At 42.4% G+C, this 24,855-nt stretch overlaps 1 protein-coding gene across 2 annotated transcripts in view; it reads left to right on the forward strand.

Moving 5' to 3' along the window:
• The window catches only part of GRM7 (glutamate metabotropic receptor 7), a 585,198-nt gene that overhangs the window by 402,095 nt on the left and 158,248 nt on the right, over nt 1–24,855 (forward strand). For both annotated transcript variants that reach the window (XM_007463707.1, XM_007463706.1), the window contains exon 7: nt 8,717–9,652. In XM_007463707.1, the coding sequence (XP_007463769.1) occupies nt 8,717–9,652 (936 nt within the window). The remainder of the gene's footprint in view (nt 1–8,716; nt 9,653–24,855) is intronic.

The following is a 24,855-nucleotide window of genomic DNA, read 5'->3' on the forward strand; positions in this document are numbered from 1 at the left end:
CGCGGGCCTCTCACTGTTGTGGCCTCTCCCGTTGCGGAGCACAGGCTCCGGACGAGCAGGCTCAGCGGCCATGGCTCACGGGCCCAGCCGCTCTGTGGCATGTGGGATCTCCCCGGACTGGGGCACGAACCTGTGTCCCGTGCATCGGCAGGCATACTCGCTACCAGGGAAGCCCATGAAGTCTATTCTTGATGTATAATTCAATATGTATTTGCATGGACATGTAATTTATTTTGTGTTCCTTTAGACTTTGTTTTGAGGAGAAGCACTATTTTACTCTCACATCAGTTGTTTGCTTTATGGGCTGAGCCTTTCTAGGCATTTTAAGTTGTTTAGCCAATGTCATTATGAAATACAAGTCCGGAGACCTTCCTGAACTGTGAAAATTTATAATTCCACTGCAGCGCCATACTTTCCCATTAAACCATAAGAGTATAAGTGAGCATTTTAGGTGACCTTCTCGGACTTTGAATGAGAGCTAGTGCATCCTAAGGTCAAGAATAGAAGCCTGCAGTCAATAGGTTCTCTAAACAAAGCAAATATTTTCTCCTAAATTCCAGCCCTTCAGAGAGTTTAGTTCATTCTTTCTCATACTTGTCTACATATGACCAGAGGAGCTTTCAAACACCCTGCTGCCTATTTGGAATTTTTAGAAGATCCCCAAGTGAATGAAATGTGCAGTCAAGTTTGGGAGCCACTGGCATAATTCAAAAACAGGTCTTAATTCAGAGCAGACATACAGATGGCCAAGAGGCACATGAAAAGATGTGCAAGATCGCTAATTATTAGAGAAATGCAAATCAGAGCTACAGTGAGGTTCCACCTCACACCCGTCATATGGCCATCATTAAAAGGTCTACAAATAACAAATGCTGGAGAGGGTGTGTAGAAAAGGGAACCCTCCTACACTGTTGGTGGGAATGTAAATTGGTGCAGCCGCCATGGAAAACAGTATGGAGGGTTCCTCAAAAAACTAAAAATAGAGCTGCCATATGATCCAGCAATCCCACTCCTGGGCATATACTCAGACAAAACTATAATTGGAAAAGATACATACACCCCTGTGTTCATAGCAGCAGTATTCACAGTAGCCAAGACATGGAAACAACCTAAATGTCCATGAACAAAGGAATGGCTGAAGAAGATGGTGTGTGTGTGTGTGTGTGTGTGTGTGTGTGTGTGTGTGTGTGTGTGTATTCAATACATACATATATATAAATATACATATATATATCTCCAATGAAATATTACTCAGGCATCAAAAATAATGAAATAATGCCATTTGCAGCAACATAGATGGACTTAGAGATTATCATACTAAGCGAATTAAGTCAGAAAGAGAAAGACAAATACCATATGAAATCACTTATGTGTGGAATCTAATATATGACACAAATGAACATATCCATAAAACAGAAACAGACTCACATGGAGAACAGACTTCTGATTGCCAAGGGGTGGGGGGAGGGGAGGGAAGGAATGGGAGTTTGGGGTTAGCAGAGGCAAACTCTTATATACAGAATGGATAAACAACAAGGTCCTACTGTACAGCACAGGGAAGTATATTCAGTATCCTGTGACAAACCATAATGGAAAAGAATATGAAAAAGAATATATATATATACACATATAGCTGAGTTGCTTTGCTGTGCAGCAGAAATTAACACAACGTTGTAACTATAGTTCAGTAAAAAAATTTTTTTAAAAAGCTCTTAGTAGCAGTACAGAGCTGTCCACATCTTGGACCTCGAGGTGCTTTACAGTGAGATGAAGCTCTAAATCCCTCCATGGGTGCCCAGGGACTACTGTAGTTAAAAACTAGTCAATTATGTACTCTTCTAGGTACAATCTTTTATATACACTTTAATGAAGAAAGTGTATGGCGCTTTCTTCCTAGAGTATATTAAACACGATGAATTGTACAAATAATTCCCAATTTTGAATAAGTAGAATTTGAATTAAGTGTGTTTATAGCAGTCCCGAAATTCTGTTTTATAGTCCAGTCCTGCTGCCTAAAATTTAACAATCGGGGCTGAGGCTTAAAAAAGAAAAAAAAAAAAGACATTGAGATACTACAAAATTCCTCGTAAAGCCATTCTACCTTACCTACTCCCCACCGGAACCTAAACCTGGTTCTTTGCTAGTATTAGAAATTCAGCATTCTTGTGCATTTTTCCTGAAAAGATTTTTTCATAAATTAGCCAGGACAAATATATTTTGATGAACAAATGGTGTTTAATAAGAAAGCTCTTGTTAAATTAGCTCATTCTGTTAAGGTTTTAGTACGTAAAAATGATGCTGTTGCAAAGAATTATGCAACAAAAGCACCAGCCAGCTCGCTCTACAGAGTGTGCGCTGGAAAATGCAAATGAAACTTCGCTGGGGAAAATATCCCTGCAGTGACACAGTTTTCCTTCAGAGAGAAAATGTCTTCTAGATAAAAATGGATGCCCTGAACAGTGTTTATAAAAATCCTCTCTGTTTGATTCCTGCATATGGCAGTAAGACCGCAACTCATTGGGTTTTATTTTAAAATTCCAGTGATTATAAGGTTTGCGCGTCCCCGGTGGAATAGCTTTCTCTGCTAGAGCCAGACCCCAGTTTTTCCTTGCCAAACACATGTGCTAAAGAACTTTAGCTGACAGGTCCTTTTTCATTCTCTCTGGTCTGAGCCAGAAGCAGTGGAGTCACAGCTCATTTTTTGAGTGCAGGTGTTTACCACCCTCTTTTCTGAGTGCTTTCAGGAGACAAAGACAAGTGTATCCGATCACGTGTGATTCACAAGTTTCCTTTCCTCCTGGAACTCTCTACTACCCACGCACGAACTTGAATTATTGCCTAACTGTCCAATAGTCTCAGGCCTTCACGTACCAGCTGCAGAAATAAGAAAGAGTGGGTTGGAATGTTTGACTGCAAGTAGTGGGCTACCCATGAGGTGTTGGTTAACCAAGGGAAGTTTATTGTTTCATGTTCGCAGTTCAGGGTGGGGTGGTACCGGTGTTGGTTCATTTGGTTGACAAAATGATGCAGCTGTTGGGGCTTCCCCGGTGGCACAGTGGTTGAAAGTCCGCCTGCCGATGCAGGGGACACGGGTTCGTGCCCCGGTCCGGGAAGATCCCACATGCCGCGGAGCGGCTGGGCCCGTGAGCCATGGCCACTGAGCCTGTGCATCCGGAGCCTGTGCTCTGCAATGGGAGAGGCCACAACAGTGAGAGGCCCGCGTATCACACACAAAAAAATGAATCTGCTTACCAATACAGGGGACACAGGCTCAATCCCTGGTCCGGGGAAGATCCCACATGCGGCGGAGCAAATAAGCCTGTGTGCCACAACTACTGAGCCTGCGCTCTAGAGCCTGTGAGCCACAACTACTGAGCCCGTGAGCCACAACTACTGAAACCCGCATGCCTAGAGCCCGTGCTCCGCAACAAGAGAAGCCACCACAGTGAGAAGCCCGCGCACCACAACGAAGAGTAGACCCCACTTGCCGCAACTAGAGAAAGCCCGCGTGCAGGAGCAAAGACCTAACTCAGCCAAAAATTAATAAAAAAAAAAAAAAAAAAAAAAAAAAAGATGCCACTGTTAAAAAAAAAATGATTAAAGAAGACAATTTAGGCAGTACAGACACACCTTATTTAACACTTTGTGGACAGTCTTCTTTCAGAGAACTGCAAAATGGGGTGGAAAGCGGAAAGCTCTCATAGGATAAAGAATAAAGAACAAGGAAAAGACATATAAAAATTATCTGATGGGCTGGGCCCACATAGTCAACCCTTTTTGGGGTGAGAAGCCCCTGAGTTGACTTAACCTTTGGAGATTGGCTGACTAGATGTACTGCATTTCTGTTCGAGTGAAGCTTGTTTACAGGAATGTGAAAGTTACCTTAGTTTTGGCTTACTGACGTGGCACCCCATACAGGAGTGGCTCCATGTTGAGCCTAGAAAGTTACTTTGAGAGCATCAAAGATACAAATTCTGTTTTTGTTTTTGTTTTACTATCCTCAGCATATCAGCTTTGTTCCTTCAGCTTGTCTCTTCGTGGTGGCACAATGGCTGCTGCAGCTCCATCTGTCACATTTGCACACATCAAAGGCTGAAGACACCATCTCTCTTCTTTGTGTCTCTACTTTCAAGAGTGAAGAATGCTTTCCTAGGGCTCCACAAAAGGCCTATTTTTGCTTTCACTGGCCAGAATTACCGAATTTTCTCTTTTTTAAACCATTGATTCACTGATCCATAAAATCTATGTGCCATGCATGGTGTTAATTGATGATACTAGCTTTACAGGTGTATTCTCTTGCCAAGAGCTGAGATCTCAACAGTCCTTTGCCATGAGCCAGCTACTGAGCTGATCCAGTATCCAATAACCATAAACTTGGGATGTCCAGGAAGAAAATGCATTCTTATCAGGGAATTTAGAGCTGTTATCTTCTAAAGAAGACGATGGTAAACATCCTAGCCTTTTTCCTAATCTTTGTTGACCTGAAATAAACAGACTGACATATATTGTTCCAGCAAAGATGGGTTTATTTGAGATCAGCAAGAGAATTGCAATTCGGGGTCTGAAACCGTGGCAAGCCACATGCAAGACCCCTCACAGCAAGGAAAGGAGAACACTTTTGTAGAGGGGAAAAGGAAGTTGGAGGGCAATAGTAAAAGGTTCATTGCTTTTCATTGGCCGAATCCTTGCCGAGGAAGAGGAATCGTCTTCCTGCTGGGTTCAGCTATGGGCACAGGGCGTGAGATCTCCCCCTTCTCCTGACACTCTTGAATTGAGATTTCTATTTATTACTTTTTTACATCTTTCTGCAATTTAACTTTGGCTTTCGAGCTAACTAGATAAAACACAGTTTTGTTGCAGAGTTTAGAACAAACTTGAAATTTGCATTCCTTCTAGCCTTTTGACAAAGTCAATTGACATTACAGTTAATTTTTCAAAACCCTAAGTTGTTACCCTCTTTTAAGTAGGTGCCCCGGGCATTTGCAGCTAACTGTTTCTTCTTATGAAACAAGGCACTAAATTTGTGTGGATAGGTAAAGATATACACAAATCAAATGTGTCACTTGAACAAAACTCTCACTTATTGGAGCTCTTAAAGGTTAGTTGGTACCTTTATGGAACATAAGTTATATTTTCAATAATGATTTTTGTTGGCAAAGCAAGTAAATTAGACTTCTGTTCATTAGGAGCAAGAAGCGACTTTGTTGCTTTAATATATACAATTAAATTAAGTTGAGATCTACTTTAAATGAAAACTGAAAACAAATTAAGTAGTCAGTGTAATGTTTGTGGTTATAGCTGTTGTATACATTTGGTTAAGTTGAGAAAAACAGCTGTTCCGCATTGCTGACCATTTTATTTGTGGTGAGGGGGGATTACAAGCTGGCAACATTTGAAATTGGCTATATGAATATTACATATAGGGCTTCCCTGGTGGCGCAGTGGTTGAGAGTCCGCCTGCCGATGCAGGGGATGCGGGTTCGTGCCGCGGTCCGGGAAGATCCCGCATGCCGCGGAGCGGCTGGGCCCGTGAGCCATGGCCGCTGAGCCTGCGCGTCCGGAGCCCGTGCTCCGCTACGGGAGAGGCCACAACAGTGAGAGGTCCGCATACCGCAAAAAAAAAAAAAAAAAATTACATATAATGATCATTTGTTTTTATATTTGTATGAGCCCTACATCTATTCCATAGCTTAAGTTTAATCATATGGCATATTGGTTCCCACTCATGTTGGAATCAGACAATCTCAAGTTTAGCTAATGATAGTTATTTGTAAGTTTTTTTTTATTAGTTTTCTTGCTAACCATGTGTAGGGCCTTTTACTTTGATATTTTGAAACATTTGTATTAATAATAGCAATATTTTAGGTTCCAACTTCTTGAAATTGGTCATTTATAAAGTTAATGCATGTCTTTTTCTCTCTTATTACAAATTATTTCCTTAATTTTATGACTTTGGGATGGCTGACGGTGACCTACTGGCGCAAAAATGATGATGTTGAGAAAGAAATGATTATGTTTTATATCTAGTTAGATTTATTAGTGCTGACTTGGGCTTTGTGCTCAGGCAGATGAGTTCATAGGAGTCATCCAAAGATACTTGGGTCTCTGATTAAAGTCTAAATTCAATCACTAGAAGGTTATAATATTTTATAAAGTTTAATCCTTGAGCCGTTCTTTCCCCCAGAGTTAACTACATTTGATTCAGGTGTTGAATGTAGTTCTCATTCAAGTTTTGATGGAAGTGTCACACCTTGCTATACACTGCATCCTGTTTTAACAGAGCATTCAAATTCCACTGAGCAATGAATTAGTTCGCCCCGCTTATGTCTTAAAAGTATGCATTTAGAAAAGGCTCAGGGACTTCCCTCGTGGTGCAGTGGTTAAGAAGCCACCTGCCAATTCAGGGGACACGGGTTCTGATCCATGGTCCGGGAAGATCCCACATGCCGCGGAGCAACTAAGCCTCTGAGCCACAACTACTGAGCCCGTGTGCCACAACTACCGAAGCCCGCATGCTGCGACTACTGAAGCCTGCGCACGTAGAGCCCGTGTTCTGCAACAAGAGAAGCCACCACAGTGAGAAGCCTCACACCACAACAAAGAGTAGCCCCCGCTCCCCGAACATAGAGAAAGCCCGCACACAGCAATGAAGACCAAACGCAGCCAAATCAGTCAATCAATCAATCAGTAAAAAGAGTTAAGACTTTCCAGTATCTTTCTAACCTATATTTTTGTTCACATATCTTAAACATTTGATAAACTAGATATGGGGAATATCGGCCAGATTTGTTCATTGGAATGTATTCGTGTGTTTTTTAAGTACATCTTTTGCAGCACATAGATACAAAAATTATTCATTGAGTAGGTATATTTTTCAGGACCCTTGGTTGCAAGTAAGAGAAATGCAATTCAAAGTACTGCAGCCTAGGGCTTCCCTGGTGGCGCAGTGGTTGAGAGTCCGCCTGCCGATGCAGGGGACACGGGTTCGTGCCCTGGTCCGGGAAGACCCCACATGCCGCGGAGCGGCTGGGCCCGTGAGCCACGGCCGCTGAGCCTGCACGTCCGGAGCCTGTGCTCCGCAACGGGAGAGGCCACAACAGTGAGAGGCCCGCGTACCGCAAAAAAAAAAAGTACTGCAGCCTGGCAGAGTTTACTGAGTCACATAACGACACAGTATAGGGAAAACCTGCTTCAGGCAGAGCTGTTTCCAGGAGCTTAAACAGGCTTAACAGTAATCTTTCTCTTGTATTCTCTACTCTGCTTTCCTTGATATCGGCTTCTTCCTCTGAGAAATAACTTCCTCTTTATAGCCATGAGCACCAGCATCCTTACATCCTGGAAACTGCAAATCCAACAGAAACAAAGATTTTTTATCCTACGTAATCTCTGTAAAAGCCATGAAGTTAAATGCTGTGCCATTTTGTAATGACCCCATCCCTGACCCAGTCTCTGGGGCTAGGAGGTTGGAATGTATCAGTGGTTGACAAAGTGGGATGGCTAGAGAATCTCCAGCAACACCATCTGCGATTTTGTTAGAAATATATACTCTCGGGCCCCATCCTAGTCCCAGTGAATCAGAAAATCTGAGAGTGGGGTTCAGCATGCTGGGTTGTAAAAACCCCTCCAAGTGATTCTAATGTGTACTCAAGCTTGAGAATGACGCAATATCCTAATTGGCCCAGCCTCGGTCTTGCTTGCCAACCCTGGAGTTTCCGTGTAAATCCCATCTCACAGGAAGCACATAGAAAAAAGTATATATATATATATATATATATATATATGAAGAACTGATATCAGGAAAAAAGAAGAATAGATGCTGTGCTGGAAAAGATGAGATATCAGCCCAGTAATAAAGTTCTTCTTTGTTTCTAATGCCATTATTCCTCAGAAGACTGTTAATTATGAATTCCCCTCCAGGAAGCCAATATTCTAATTAAGCAAGCACACGTTCATCCTCCTCTAGGATATAGTGTTTTAGTTTAAATTTCATCTCCAAATAGGTACATGGCTCATCTTGAAAGGTTTCCAGACCATATTACTTTCTTATCAAATGCTTCGTTAACTACAGTTAAAAGTTTGAATAATGAACCTTATCACTCCTCTGTGATAAATAGAATAGGTTCATTTGCTTCAAAATTTCTCAATGAAAATGGCAGTGATGCCTACAGAATTTTAGAAAAGGTGGTTAGCATTGCAGTATCATCCAAAATAATTTAAAAACAATTTCAAAAAACAAAAGCATCTAATAAGGGAAATGAATATAGCTTTTCAGGTTGCTTAAGATTTGTAACTTAATTTGGGACGTTTGCACTTATTACCCAGGAGACGGCAGTAGAGAGCATGTCCGTAGTCTCTGACTTTATCTCATCCTAAGACTCCTCTGAGTACTTGTTGAAAATGAAGATCCAAAGGCTCCTTTTCAGGATATCCTTGTTTGGGGGGGTCTAGGGTGGGAACAGGGAATCTGTATTCCCAATAGCTACCACAGGGAATTCTTACAATCCGGCATGTTTGGCACACTCTACAGTGGTGAAGACTGAGTGTGCTACAGTGAAATGGTGTGGGGTTGAATCTTGGTTGTAGCTCCTACAGCTGGGGGTTAGTTACTTTACCTTGTCAAGTCTCACATGTTGTTATCATTACTGTTTGTTGTTATTGTTCTTTTTCTTTCCTCTTAACTAATCTACCTGTTGCACCTTCTTATTTCTTGTTGCAGATAGAGGACATGCAGTGGGGTAAAGGACTCCGGGAGATCCCGCCGTCCGTGTGTACACTGCCATGCAAGCCTGGACAAAGAAAGAAGACACAGAAGGGAACTCCTTGCTGCTGGACCTGTGAGCCTTGTGATGGCTACCAGTACCAGTTTGATGAGATGACGTGCCAGCATTGCCCCTACGACCAGCGACCCAATGAAAACCGAACCGGCTGCCAGGATATCCCCATCATCAAACTGGAGTGGCACTCCCCCTGGGCCGTCATCCCTGTCTTCCTCGCCATGTTGGGGATCATCGCCACTATATTTGTCATGGCCACTTTCATCCGCTACAACGACACTCCCATCGTCCGGGCATCTGGGCGGGAACTGAGCTATGTTCTGTTGACGGGCATCTTTCTTTGCTACATCATCACTTTCCTGATGATAGCCAAACCTGACGTGGCAGTGTGTTCTTTCCGAAGAGTTTTCTTGGGCTTGGGTATGTGCATCAGTTATGCAGCCCTTTTGACAAAAACCAATCGGATCTATCGCATATTCGAACAGGGCAAGAAATCAGTGACAGCTCCCAGACTCATAAGCCCAACATCGCAGCTGGCGATCACTTCTAGTCTAATATCAGTTCAGCTTCTAGGTGTTTTTATCTGGTTTGGTGTTGACCCACCCAACATCATCATAGACTATGATGAACATAAGACAATGAACCCTGAGCAGGCCCGGGGAGTTCTCAAATGTGACATTACGGATCTCCAGATTATCTGCTCCTTGGGATATAGCATTCTTCTCATGGTCACATGTACTGTGTATGCCATCAAGACTCGGGGTGTCCCAGAGAATTTTAATGAAGCCAAGCCCATTGGATTCACCATGTACACAACATGTATAGTCTGGCTTGCCTTCATTCCCATTTTTTTTGGCACCGCTCAGTCGGCGGAAAAGGTAAGTGAAAATGCACACCGCACACCATGCATTTCAAAAACGTGTTCCTTTTGGAAAATTTTGAAGCCAAATCGATTGTATAGAGCAAGAGGTTTTAAAAATGCAGAATGGTATTCCCAAGACTTGACAAATCCTGAGTTAATAGGCATCAGTGCTACAGAAGTCCAAAACCTGCCTCGGGCTGTGCTGCTGGGTTGGCCGAAAAGTTCGTCCGGGTGTTTCCGTGACATCGTACCCAAAACCCGAACGAACTTTTTGGCCAATCCAGTACATTCATTCCACTGGAAACCAGCCAGAGGTGTAGCCTTTTCAAGTCAACTGATTAGAGAGTGATGCAATGTAGCAAGAGAGTATGCAGTATAACATAATCCAATCTGTCTAAATTAAACCTTCCTATGCATTCATTGCCCACTCCCTCTTCTTTCATATGTATTTCCGTGGGATAAGAGAGGAGGACCACAGTCCATTATTACCCAGGATAAGGATGGTCATCACCAGCTCTCTCTTCCTAGTGGCTGTGTAGGCGCTCACTGTGGATTGGATCATGTGTGTGAACTATACAACATATGTCTGTATCTACATGTATCTCTAAATGGGTGGATATAGGAGAGCTTCAGTTGTCATTCCAGTCTATAGGCTCCCTACAGCTAGATGTACAGTAATTGCCTCAAATGAGGCAGAGCGATATCAGAGACTCGAGTCTCCAGCAGTGGGAGGGCTAGTATGTCACAGGGGAAGTGTCATCTGGCTGCAAAAGTTCAAAGTTTTCAAAATTAGTGGGCCCTAAAATGTTGATCCTAAATATGTTCAGTGTACATGACCTCCCCCTCCTCATATATAGAGTTTTATGTTTTTTATGAGTCTGTAAGCTAGGCAGTCCTAATATGTTGAATCTTAACGCAACTAATATATGTGTAGCTGTAGGTTTGACATGTGTGCGAATCAGGCAATGCTACCGTGTTGATTCTAAACGTGATTCATATATATCTGAGCTCTGCTCACCTGGCTATGGTTTTGTATATATGCAAACTGGGCAGTGCTAATAGGTTGATCTTAAGAAGATGTAGTGACCTTTACTCAGTGAAGGTAGCTCTGGCATGTCGGTGCAGCTGAAGCCAGAACTGAGACTTAAGTCCTCGCTGGCACGCTCTATAGAGAGAGCACAGTTACAGCTTGATTAGAAGCCAGCACATCAGGCGTCTAGCCTGGTACCACGCCATTTTGGAGAAGTCTCTTAGACATTCAAGGACTTAGCGCCCTAAGTGGGGAGAGCAAGGATTGAAGTAGAAATGTCTACAAATTTACAAATCTCTGCTTCTGGGAATTAGTTGAATCTGGTTGTTTATAATCATAGAAAGGATTAATGGACTTTGACTGGTTCTCCAACTGAAAAGATGTCTTTTACCTAAACAGTTTGATTTAGCAGCTGTAAGATTGGACTGTGTTTAAAATGAAAAAGGCAGATATCTTATGAAAGCACATAGAATTCTAAAACCAAGGACAGTGAATGGTTCCAGATTACGGTTTTAGTCATAAAAGGAAGTTCTTAGAGGACGTTTTTCTTGAACGTACACTCAGTGAGCAAAGTATGTGTCCGGAAGTATGTTTCAAATTCATAATGCATGTATACTATCTGTGAAAACAACTTGAATTTCATTTCATTGCTTTATCCCTGGGCCAAGGGAATAGTAAAATATGAGGTAGGGTAGTGAAATGCAATGTATGGCAGTAAGCTGATAATCATGGACATTTTTGTGGGGTCTGATGTTCATCATCAAAGCCTATCGAGATAAACGTTATTCTGTTATTAAACACAATTTCCCATGGAACAGGATAAAAATATTAGAGCTTTTTCTTGTAAATTTATGCTTGAGGAATATAAAAGGCAGGGATCATTGCAGTTGTTCTATAGGTGAGCCTTGTTGTAATGCATATTTGGCATTATAGGTCTCTACCATTTCGTTTGTCATTTCTAGCCATTTCTAGTCATGACTCTGAATCTTGTCAGTTAAGATCAGGGGTATAATTTACTCATTTAAAAACCTGAGAAGGATACAAGTTTTCAGGAACTGGATTCACTGATTCTGGCTGTTCTAGAAAACATTGCATAGGTAGAACCGGACTACAGGAAAAGCTAAGCTGTCTTCAGGCAGTGTGCTTTGTATACCAGAATTTAGAAGGCACATATTTCTCTATGTATACCCTCAGTGGATTATGATGTTTTACATAGTTGTTTGACACAATTAAAGGTACCAAATTGCCAACTGGGAACAGTGAATTTGGCATGAAAATGTGCGTGCCTTCATGCCAGGCATCTGGCTAGAGTACATGAAACCATGGAATTTATTTTAAAAATTTTTTATTTTCCTTATCTTTTTTTTTTTCTTATTAGTCATCAGTTTTATACACATCAGTGTATACATGTCAATCCCAATCGCCCAAGTCAGCACACCACCATCCCCACCCACAGCGGCTTTCCCCCTTTGGTGTCCATACGTTTGTTCTCTACATCTGTGTCTCAACTTCTGCCTGCAAACCATTTCATATGTACCATTTCTCTAGGTTCTACATATATGCGTTAATATATGATATTTGTTTTTCTTTCTGACTTACTTCACTCTGTATGACAGTCTCTAGATCCAACCACATCTCCACAAATGACCCAATTTCGTTCCTTTTTATGGCTGAGGAATATTCCATTGTATATATGTACAGCAATTTCTTTATCCATTCATCTGTCAATGGGCATTTAGGTTGCTTCCATGACCTGCCTATTGTGAATAGTGCTGCAGTGAAAATTGGGGTGCATGTGTCATTTTGAATAATGGTTTTCTCTGGGTATATGCCCAGTAGTAGGATTGCTGGATATGTGGTAATTCTATTTTTATTTTTATTTTTATTTTATTTTATTTTATTTTTTTGCGGTACGTGGGTCTCTCACCGTTGTGGCCTCTCCCGTTGAGGAGCACAGGCTCCGGACGCGCAGGCTCAGAAGCCAAGGCTCACGGGCCCAGCCGCTCCGCAGCATGTGGGATCTTCCCAGACCGGGGCACGAACCCGTGTCCCCTGCATCGGCAGGTGGACTCTCAACCACTGCGCCACCAGGGAAGCCCTATTTTTTTTTTTTAAGGAACCTCCATACTGTTCTCCATAGTGGCTGTATCAATTTACATTCCTACCAACAGTTCAAGAGGGTCCCCTTTTCTCCACACCCTCTCCAGCATTTGTTGTTTGTAGATTTTCTGATGATGCCCATTCTAACTGGTGTGAGGTGATACCTCGTTGTAGTTTTCTGGGGTTTTTTGGGTTTTTCTTCTTGCGGTACACGGGTCTCTCGCTGTTGTGGCATCTCCTGTTGCGGAGCCCAGGCTCCGGACGCACAGGCTCAGTGGCCATGGCTCACGGGCCCAGCCTCTCCGCGGCATGTGGGATCTTCCCAGACCGGGGCACGAACCCATGTCCCCTGCATCAGCAAGCAGACTCTCAAGCACTGCGCCACCAGGGAAGCCCCACTGTAGTTTTGATTTGCATTTCTCTAATAATCAGTGATGTTGAGCAGCTTTTCATGTGCTTCTTGGCCATCTGTATGTATTCTTTGGAAAACTGTCTATTTAGGTCTCCTGCCCATTTTTAGATGGGGTTGTTTGTTTCTTTAATATTGAGCTGCATGAGCTGTTTATATATTTTGGAGATTAATCCTTTGTCCATTGACTCGTTCGCAAATATTTTCTCCCATTCTGAGGGTTGTCTGTTCATCTTGTTTATGGTTTCGTTTGCTGTGCAAAAGCTTTGAAGTTTCATTAGGTCCCATTTGTTTATTTTTGTTTTTATTTCCTTTTCTCTAGGAGGTGGGTCAAAAAGGATCTTGCTGTGATTTATGTCATAGAGTGTTCTGCCTATGTTTTCCTCTAAGAGTTTTATAGCGTCTGGTCTTACATTTAGGTCTCAAATCCATTTTGAGTTTATTTTTGTGTATGGTGTTAGGGAGTGTTCTAATTTCATTATTTTACATGTAGCTGTCCAGTTTTCCCAGCACCACTTATTGAAGAGACTGTCTTTCCTCCATTGTATATATCCTTGCCTCCTTTGTCATAGTTTAGTTGACCATAGGTGCGTGGGTTTATCTCTGGGCTTTCTATATTGTTCCATTCATCTATGTTTCTGTTATTGTGCTATTACCATATTGTCTTGATTGTAGTCTTGACTGTAGCTTTGTAGTATAGTCTGAAGTCAGAGAGTCTGATTCCTCCTGCTCCATTTTTTTTCCCTCAGGACTGCTTTGGCTATTTGGGGTCTTTTGTGTCTCCATACACATTTTAAGATTTTTTTTTTTTGTTCTAGTTCTGTAAAAAATACCATTGGCAATTTGATAGGGATTGCATTGAATCTGTAGATTGCTTTGGGTAGTATAGTCATTTTCACAGTATTGATTCTTCCAATTCAAGAACATGGTATATCTCTCCATCTGTTTGTATCATCTTTAATTTCTTTCATCAGTGTCTTATAGTTTTCTGCATTCAGGTCTTTTGTCTCCCTAGGTACGATTTTTCCTAGGTATTTTATTCTTTTTGTTGCAGTGGTAAATGGGAGTGTTTTCTTAATTTCACTTTCAGATTTTTCATCATTGGTGTATAGGAATGCAAGAGATTTCTGTGCATTAATTTTGTATCCTGCAACTTTACCAAATTCATTGATGAGCCCTAGTAGTTTTCTGGTGGCTTCTTTAGGATTTTCTATGTATAGTATCATGTCATCTGCAGACAGTGACAGTTTTACTTCTTCTTTTACAATTTGTATTCCTTTTATTTCTTTTTCTTCTCTGATTGCCATGACTTCCAAAACTATGTTGAATAATAGTGATGAGAGTGGACACCCTTGTCTTGTTCCTGATCTTAGAGGAAATGCTTTCAGTTTTTCACCATTGAGAATGATGTCGGCTGTGGCTTTGTCGTATATGGTCTTTATTATGTTGAGGTAGGTTCCCTCTATGCCCACTTTCTGGAGAGTTTTTATCATAAATGGATGTTGAACTTTGTCAAAAGCTTTTTCTGCATCTATTGAGATGATCCTATGTTTTTTCTTATTCAGTTTGTTAATATGGTGTATCACATTGATTGATTTGTGTATATTGAAGAATCCTTGCATCCCTGGGATAAATCCCACTTGATCATGGTGTATAATCCTTTTAGTGTGTTGTTGGATTCTGTTTGCTGGTATTTTGTTGAGGATTTTTGCATCTATATTCATCAGTGATATTGGTCTGTAATTTTCTTTTTTTGTAGTATCTTTGTCTGGTTTTGATATCAGGGTGATGGTGGCCTCATAGAATGAGTTTGGGAGTGTTCCTTCCTCTGCACATTTTTGGAAGAGTTTGAGAAGGATGGGTGTTAGCCCTTCTCTAGATGTTTGATAGAATTCACCTGTGGAGCCATCCGGTCCTGGACTTTTGTTTGTTAGAAGATGTTTAATAGCATTTTAAATTTCATTACTTGTGATTGGTCTGTTCATATTTTCTGTTTCTTCTTGGTTCAGTCTTGGAAAGTTATACCTTTTTACAAATTTGTCCATTTCTTCCAGGTTGTCCATTTTATTGGCATAGAGTTGCTTTTAGTAGTCTCTTAGGATGCTTTGTATTTCTGCAGTGTCTGTTGTTACTTCTCCATTTTCTTTTCTAATTCTATTGATTTGAGTCCTCTCCCTCTTTTTCTTGATGAGTCTGGCTAATGGTGTATCAATTTTGTTTATCTTCTCAAAGAACCAGCTTTTAGTTTTATTGATCTTTGCTCTTGTTTTCTTTGTTTCTATGTCATTTATTTCTGCTCTGATCTTTATGATTTCTTTCCTTCTGCTAACTTTGAGTTTTGTTTGTTCTTCTTTCTCTAGTTCTTTAGGTATAATGTTAGATGGTTTATTTGAGATTTTTCTTGGTTTTTGAGGTAGGCTTCTATAGCTATAAAGTTCCCTCTTAGAACTGCTTTTGCTGCATCCCGTAGGTTTTAGATCATCGTGTTTTCATTGTCATTTGTTTCTAGGTATTGTTTGATTTCCTCTTTGATTTCTTCAGTGAACTCTTGGTTATTTAGTAACGTATTGTTTAGCCTCCATGTGTTTGTGTTTTTTACATTTTTTTGCCCTGTGATTCATTTCTAATCTCATAGCATTGTGGTCAGAAAAGATGCTTGATATGATTTCAATTTTCTTCAATTTACTGAGGCTTGATTTGTGACCCAAGATGTGATCTATCCTGGAGAATGTTCCGTGTGCACTTGAGAAGAAAGTGTAATCTGCTGTTTTTGGATAAATTGTCCTATAGATATCAATTAAATCTATCTGGTCTGTTGTGTCATTTAAAGCTTCTGTTTCCTTATTTATTTTCATTTTGGATGATCTGTCCGTTGCTGTAAGTGAGGTGTTAAAGTCCCCCACTATTATTGTGTTACTGTCGATTTCCTCTTTTATAGCTGTTAGCAGTTGCCTTATGTATTGAGGTGCTCCTATGTCGGGTGCATATATGTTTATAACTGTTATATCTTCTTCGTGGATTGATCCCCTGATCACTTTGTAGTGTCCTTCCTTGTCTCTTGTAACATTCTTTATTTTAAAGTCTATTTTATCTGACATGAGTATTGCTACTCCAGCTTTCTTTTGATTTCCATTTGCATGGAATATCTTTTTCCATCCCCTAACCTAATACATGCCAACCTAATACATACAAAATCATAGCCCTTCCGTTTTTGTTTAGATTTAAGAGTTGAAGTGTTGAAGTGTTTCGACTGGAAGAATTCCATTGTTACAAGACACACAAAAAAAGAAAAATTAAGCAGTGAGTTCAGTAATAGCTATTTACTGTTTCAGGATATTGAATTTGTTTTGATTATGTGAGTATTTCTTTGTGAAATTTCTCATCAGTTGAGTTCATTAACACAGCATAGGTATGAGAAATGTTCCTTATTGTCTTGCAAAACATCAACCCTCTAGAAGTTTATTTTTGCTTTTGTTATGGAGGATGCAAGAGGATATTACTGTTATCTTGTTTTATCATTGCTAACCCTGTGACTTCTGAAATGAGGATCTTGGACGTGGCCAGGGATGGAAGAGGGAAACTCTAGGCAAAAAAAAAAAAGATTCCTTATCTTAGGAATTATATTTATGTGACTGCAGTGATTCATGGAGACACTGCAAATGGTAGGATGACAGCACAGCGAGAGCTTGCTTGTCTGGTGAAGTGCTATAATATCCTATTGCTATATACTGGCACAATCTATTGGAGGACGGGATTGTTTTCATTGAAAACAAAGGCTTGACTCGTGGGTGTATCTTTACAAAGAGCTTTTCATGAAGCCAGGTAGGGAGGATACAAGTTATGCTGCTCCAATCTGGGAATCCCTATAGATGCTGTATTTATTCAATTGTTTTTAGCCTGTTGTTGCCTGGAGGACTTTCTGGGTAAGCCAATATATCATTTCTTACACAGGGACAGGGAGGCAAGCTTTGTACCATTTCTACAAAAGCAAAGTCGACCTTTGTATAAAAGGGAAAGGATCAGAGGGTCTCAGAAGTCTTTCCCTCTGTGCCCGTGTGTTTGCTTGGATGGGGCGGGGGATGGGTTGGTGAGAGGAGGAGAAAGAAAAGAATTGAGGCATTTTCTGGTCACAGAAAAATGCTGGAAAAGGAGTCTTGAAGTCTTGAAGGAAAAGAGTTATGTTTTCTGTAACATGACCCACAAACCTCTCTTGTGCACATATCAGAACAGAACCAGGGTGGATTTCAGTACTTAAATAACAGGATTCTTTGGTTTTCCCCGAAGCGTATTCCACTAAATGACAGAATTAGGGCCATTGTTGGCAATCTCTGCACCAGCTCAGGGTTTTTAACTCAGTGGTTCAAAATTGTGTCTGTGGTAATCCCCGGAGAAATTTGTTTTAAAAAATATCGCATGTCCACCCACCCCAGCTGGCTCTTAGTAAGGATAGGATGGGCATAAAACTCTAGATTTTTTTAAACAAGCATGCTGGCAAAACACCAGTGGAAACCAAGGATGCTTCTTAAAACCGCCTAAATATTTTCTTTCTAATCCACAAAAGACATTCTCTAAATATTTCCTGATTTCTAATCTAAAAGACTTTGGGGATAAATTAATACTCATCCCAAACAACTGGAAGATCCACAAGAAACCAGATCAGAAGATCTGATCAGATCAGAAGGATACTATCCATGGTCAAAGACAAAGTCTGGCGTCAAAGGTCTGAATAAAGTGTCAACTTCAGAGTTTGGACCAGAGACCTGAAAAGCCAGAACCAAGGCACTTGGCCCTGGAACCAGAGATAGCAAGAGGGCAGGCGGGTAGGAGTGTTCCCCCAGAGTATTTCTTGAAGGGCTGGGACCATATGCCAAGATCTTTTGATCTTCCAGTTATAGCAGTAGCTCCCCAGAATCTAAACACAAAGCAAAACAAGCCTAGGACTAATATTAAGGATCAGAAATATTTGGTAGGGAGGGAAACCTTCCCTAATCCATGCCTGAGGCAGACATCACTAATGACTAAGGGCAAGAGCTTCCCCTGAACCCCCCGGTGTGGGCTTGAAATCATAGTCTCTCTTGGCAACCACTACCAATAAATCAGAACTGAAAGGAATTTGAAATCCACCTGCCATTTCTGATGTAGTGTTGGGTTTCAGTGAGTGACCCTCGGTATCTCTTCCCATGCAGCTGTTTGTTGTCACCGTACTGAAGTCCCTGAACAGCTTTTGTTACGATTAATCTGCTTAAAGGTTAAGAATAGTCAGAGAAATGGGGAATGTTTGAATTAGGCTTTATTCTGTCTCTCATCACACATCTTTTTTTTTTTTTTTTAATGGCCCGAAGACGTACAGGAAGGAAAAGACCTCGTTCTCTTTGGAAGTAATATATTGGTTAATGCTTCTGCGCTATTTGATTTGATTAAAATTTTCTCCTGACCTTTCAGCAATTGAACTAACAATTGTGCAACACCTACTGTGCCCCTAGGGCTCTGGGAAGGGCTGTAATGTAGGTGTAAAGAGGACACCGTCCTTGTCAGACAGGAACTGAAAGCTAGTGGTCCACACAGGCCTTCAAAGAAATATCACCTGCTGTGAGATAAGCTGCACTCATCACACAAAGAATGCAGTATGGACACACAGAGGAAGGGACCTCCGCTTAAGCTTCATGGAAAATGCAACAAGGGGCTGGAAGTGAACAGGCAGAGGAAATGCTAAGACAATCCATTAAGAAATTCTGTCACATGTGAAAAAGTAGGGGGATGCTGTTTTCAACATACAGTATGTGGACTGAGGAGACGACGTTGTGCTTAGGTGATTTTGACTCTTGCACACCTGAGAGGTTTTTAAGAAAACCTCATTCTATGGGCAAATTTTGAAACAACGTGAACCCCACATTTCATTCCCACATCAAACTTTTGGCAAGAATTGCCTCTTTCCTAAGGGGTGGGCCGAGTTAATTTGGAATACTAGGGCGTGTAAGCGGAAACACCAGCTGTCCTTTCTTAGGATGAAACATCCCCTTATGCATACGTTGAATTATGCGTGGTCTTCCCTGTGGTGCAGTCCCGCCCCCTCTCTGGTTTTGGGGGTCTGGAGTCAGAGATAACAGAGATAACGATGCAGTGGAAGAGTAGCTGTGTTTGGACTTTCTCTTTGAAGCTATGGAGATCCAACAAAAGTTTCCAAGTGTGGGAGGAATGTGAGCATAGGGTATCTTGGAAAGTGAATCCCAGGGATAGTCCTTGAGGATGGAGGATGAGCCCAAGGTGAAGCAACTAGAGAACTAGTTAAGTAGCTCTTGTCGTAGATGGATCAAAGGATGGCATTGCCTCGAAGAAAGACTGAAGGACTAGAAAAGATAAAGCAGGTCTGAAAGCTGTTTGTTTGTTTTTTTTTAATATTTATTTCTTATTTTTGGCTGCGTTGGGTCTTCGTTTCTGTGCGAGGGCTTTCTCTAGTTGCGGCGAGCAGGGGCCACTCTTCATCGCGGTGCACGGGCCTCTCACTAACGCGGCCTCTCCCGTTGTGGAGCACAGGCTCCGGAGGCGCAGGCTCAGTAGCTGTGGCTCACGGGCCCAGCCGCTCCACGGCATGTGGGATCTTCCCGGACCGGGGCACGAACCCGCGTCCCCTGCATCGGCAGGCGGACTCTCAACCACTGCGCCACCAGGGAAGCCCTGAAAGCTGTTTTGAACATTAAAAGGATACTCGGACAGGCTATGTCTTATCTTCCTTTTTGTGTCACTCTGCCTTATTGCTGAAATCAGAGATACGGATTTTTTTTTTTCTATTTTGTGGGTTTTGCAAGTAACGTTGCCCACTATTTAATCTTTTTTAAAACAGCAACTAAGTGAGGAAAGAAAGGATTCCTATTATCCCATCCTCTAGAGACAGTCATCGTCAACAGTCTGATGGCTCTACCTCTAGACGTGTAAGTACACACACACACACGCACAAACATTTTTTAAAATAAAAATTCTTCTTTCCCCTTCTGGAATGCTTACTAAGACCTTCACCTTGCATCTAAACACAGTGGAGAGAAACATCCCAGGGCATAGGTGATGCTGAGGCCGTTTGTCTACCTATGCATACTGGTGGTTGAGGCATTACTTCTGCTATTTAATTTTGTCTGTTCAAATTTTTATCAAAATCTTGTGAAATCGTCTCTTTTCTGCTTCCTGCTGTGACCTTGGTGATAGCTGAGCTTCTGTCCAAACAGCCCTCTGAAGCCAGCTGTTTGCACATCTGGTATTAACCAATGGCTTGGAATAGTACAGTCCTCTTGGCTCCCTTCATGATGCATCAGCTAATTTCAAGTGCTGTCACCTAGGATAATTGCAGCCTTCACCATCTCAGTCCTTTAGCCAGAAAAGGTAGTTCAACAGGTAAAACCCAAGAGCCTGTGTAAAACTGAATTGAGCTAGAACTAATAAGGAAATAACTTACTACATTAAAACCATTCAAGGCCCCAGCCATTCAAGGTTTGAACAGAGACGTACTCAAGAAAAATATTTCTGCTAAAAAGAAGACTTAGGGCTTCCCTGGTGGCGCAGTGGTTGGGAGTCCGCCTGCCGATGCAGGGGATACGGGTTCGTGCCCCGGTCCGGGAGGATCCCACGTGCCGCGGAGCGGCTGCGCCCGTGAGCCGTGGCCGCTGAGCCTGCGCGTCCGGAGCCTGTGCTCCGCAATGGGAGAGGCCACAACAGTGAGAGGCCCGTGTACCGCAAAAAGAAAAAAAAAAAAAGACTTAACAAGAGTGTTGAATCTGCCCCCCATAGTGTGCTCCCTGGAGCCCAGTTTTCCCATTAGATGGCTTTCATTTTGAGACGTCAGCCACCAAAAGACCTAGTCACCAGGACCCAGACCTCACCTTTATAAATGGTATCAGGATAATGAGACAAATCTCTGTTCTTCGGCATTTCTAAGACCATCAGAGACCACCCATCACTTTCACAAACAACTCTTCTCAAAGCGCAGGAAATCATAATGAAACATAGTTTACTGATGAGCAAGCAGTCAGAGGATTGCCAAGTCCAGCCTTGGGGGCTGGAGATCCCTGTACTGTAGTTCATAATACGTACTGGTCTCACGAGCATTTCTTTGAGGTCCCAGTTACCCTCTGGTCCTAGGAGACCGTTCCTCCCTACCCCCTCATCTTATGGTGCTCTGAATCTAATCACATTTTGGAATTTGCACATTTTGGGTGTGTCATTTAACCTTTTTGGTCCTAGGGTTTTTCATCTGCACAATTATTCCTTCTATGTTTGTTTAAGAGGAAACGAGTTCTCTAAATTGTTTAGCACAACGTTTAAAAGACTGATGATACCAGGTACTGATGAGGATGTGGGACAGTGGGTGCTCTCATACTCTGCTGGTGGAAATGTCAAAGATAGTATAGTCACTTTGAAAAATAGTTTGGCAGGTTCTTAAAATGAGAAGCGTGCACCTGCCGTACTACTCTAGCCATTCGTCCTCTGTCTTTACCTGTGAGACATGAAAGAATATGTCCATACACAGACTTGCACGTCAGTTTTTTTGTAGATTTATTATTTTTGTAAAAAGATTTATTATTATTTTTTAATTTATTTTTATTTTTGGCTGTGTGCAGGCTCTCTCTAGTTGTGGCTACTCTTCATTGAGGTGCGTGGGCTTCTCATTGCAGTGGCTTCTCTTGCTGTGGAGCACAGCCTCTAGGTGCACAGGCTTCAGTAGTTGTGGCGTGTGGGCTCAGTAGCTGTGGTGCACAGGTTTAGTTGCTCCGTGGCGTGTGGGATCTACCCAGACCAGGGCTCGAACCCGTGTCCCCTCCATTGGCAGGCAGATTCTCAACCACTGTGCCACCAGGGAAGCCCTTGAATTCTTTTTAATATCCAAATTAATCTATAGTTACAGAAAGCAGATCAGTTGTAGGCTGGGGGTGGTGCTGAAGAATGACAAAGGAGCACAAGGAAATTTGGAGGGTGATGTATGTGTTCACTTTCTTGATTATGGTGATGGTTTCAAGCATGTGTGTGTATATATGTGAAAGCTCATCAAATTGCACGCTTCAAATGTGTGCAGTTTATTATGTACCAATTATACATCAGTAAAGCCTTTAAAAATTGCTTTGCACAGAAACCCTTCTCGTCTTCCTCCTTTTTCTTTCTTTTTTTTTTTTTTTAAATTTATTTTATTTTATTTATTTATTTTTGGCTGTGTTGGGTCTTCGTTTCTGTGCGAGGGCTTTCTCTAGTTGTGGTGAGCGGGGGCCACTCTTCATCGCGGTGCGCGGGCCTCTCACTGTCGCAGCCTCTCGTTGCGGAGCACAGGCTCCAGACGCACAGGCTCCAGACGCGCAGGCTCAGTAGTTGTGGCTCACGGGCCTAGTTGCTCCGGGGCATGTGGGATCTTCCCGGACCAGGGTTCGAACCCGTGTGCCCTGCATTGGCAGGCGGATTCTCAACCACTGCGCCACCAGGGAAGCCCCTCCTTTTTCTTGAAACTTAATAATTAAGTGTTCTGGGACTTCCCTGGTGGCGCAGTGGTTAAGAATCCACCTGCCGATGCAGGGGACACAGGTTTGAGCCCTGGTCCGGGAAGATCCCACATGCCACGGAGCAGCGAAGCCCGTGTGCCACAGCTACTGACCCTGCGCTCTAGAGCCCGCGAGCCACAACTACTGAAGCCCACGTGCCTAGAGCCTGTGCTCCGCAACAAGAGAAGCCACCGTAGTGAGAAGCCCGCGCACCGCAACGAAGAGTATCCCCTGCTCGCCGCAACTAGAGAAAGCCCGCGTGCAGCAATAAAGACCCAATGCAGCCAAAAATAAAAAAAAAAAAAAAAAAAAATTAAGTGTTCTTATACCTATTGGCCTATTTGCACAGTGCTGACACAAGAAATTGCATTGGAAATAAAACTAGAATTGTATAAATGAGAGTATAGAGAGCACCTCACACATTCTCTGGCAAATGGTAAATGCTCATTAAAGGAGAACTGTCACCTTCCATCCTAGGCTCCCCTTAGCAAAAATTTCTGTCTAAGTCAAGGCAGGAGGGTGAACAGAAGGTGAAATAGTCATGCATTTGGGGAAACTGTAAGTAGAGGCTGTAGTGTGGCTTAGAGGGAAAGCAAGAGCTAACTCTGGAGAGGTGGGTAGAGGTAAAATCTTAGAGGATCCTGTATGTTTGACCTTGTTTTTTAAGGAACTGGGGTGTGAGCTTCAGTGAGTTTTAGGGCAGGGGTGTGATGCTGCTGGATTTATGTTTTAGAAAGATTACTCATGGCCTATGAGTAATGGTTTGCACGATAGTTGTAATATTGTGATTTATAATAAGAAATATATATCTGATCTTCATTCCATTTCTGGCACGGAGCTACTAAAATCCTTGGAATTTCCTAAGCTAGGAGAGCTGTAAAGGTGTCTTTTGTTCGTTAATGAAGTACCTTTTGGGCCTCCGGGAGAGGTTGCCAGGAGCCAGGCTTGCGATTAGAGTTACAACTTCTGTTTCCACCTCTGACCTCTGGGTCAGTCAGCAGTGAGCAATGATTTAATCATTCGTGCCTACTTAATGCAGCCTCCATAAAATCCCAAAAGGATGGAGTTTGGAGAACTTCTGGGTGGGTGAACACTTGGAGAATTGGGGAGAGCGGCGTGCTCCAATAGCTTTTTTCATACCCTTTCCCCATACCTGTGACGTATACATATCTTCCCTCTGGCCATTCCTGAGTTACATTCTTTTATCAAAACAAAGCAAAACAACAGTCATCTAATTAGTCAATGTTCCTGAGTTCTGTGAGCCACTCCAGCAAAATAATCCAACCCAAGGAGGGGGCTGCTGGGACCTTCGGTCTATAGCCAGTAGGTCAGAAGCACAGGTGACAACCTGGACAAGCAGTCGGCATCTGAAGTGCAGTCGGGGGGTGCAGTCTCATGGGACTGAGCCCTTGACCTAGAATATGATCCTATCTTCCATAGAATCAGAACTGAGTTGATTAGTAGGATATCTGGCAGGTGTCAGGCTAGTGGGGGAAAAGAAGTCCCATACGTTGGAACTGGGTGCAGAACATTTTACAGTGAATATGTGAAGTTCTGTCCTGGGCAGACAGACAGCGGTTACTAGTAATGATTTGAATGGGTTTTTCCTGTAACCAGACTTTTAGATCCACGATAGTGTGCAACCTGAGGGGTGGGGAAGAATGAAAACAGTCTGTTGGATGAAAAGCTTGGATCAGAGCTGGTAGCCAGCCGTCCTTTCTTTCTCTTCCCTTTTGGCGAAGGGGCCAGCAAACCTCCCACACCAGAGAAAGATGGACTTGGGAATTGCAATTCTGCTCACTCCCCTGTCTCGTAGGATGGTTGGTGGGGTGGAGACTTTGAAACACTGCCTCCAATCTACACTCTCCCTCCCCAGGTAAAGAGAGGGACCTGCCGGTGAAACTGCAGCCGATAGTATTCAGTAGTTGATATATATTATGGGTATTAGTAAGAGTTTGTTTTGAAGAGTATCTGTGTAGTAGAAATACTGTCTATACACATTTCCCCGTGCTTTGGGTATTCTCACTGTGTTGCCACCGTTCCCTCTTTTTCCAGAGGTGATGGGGGCTTTTGAACCAGAAGCAGTTGCTAATGAATAAAGCTGTCCTCAGCTGATGGGCCCTTTGTTTTGAGAATCAGGGTGCATGTTGTCTGCTATGGAGTTCCCA

The sequence above is a fragment of the Lipotes vexillifer genome, unplaced genomic scaffold (genome assembly GCF_000442215.2).
Source record: "Lipotes vexillifer unplaced genomic scaffold, Lipotes_vexillifer_v1.1 scaffold1387, whole genome shotgun sequence".
NCBI classification, from domain to species: Eukaryota; Metazoa; Chordata; class Mammalia; order Artiodactyla; family Lipotidae; genus Lipotes; species Lipotes vexillifer.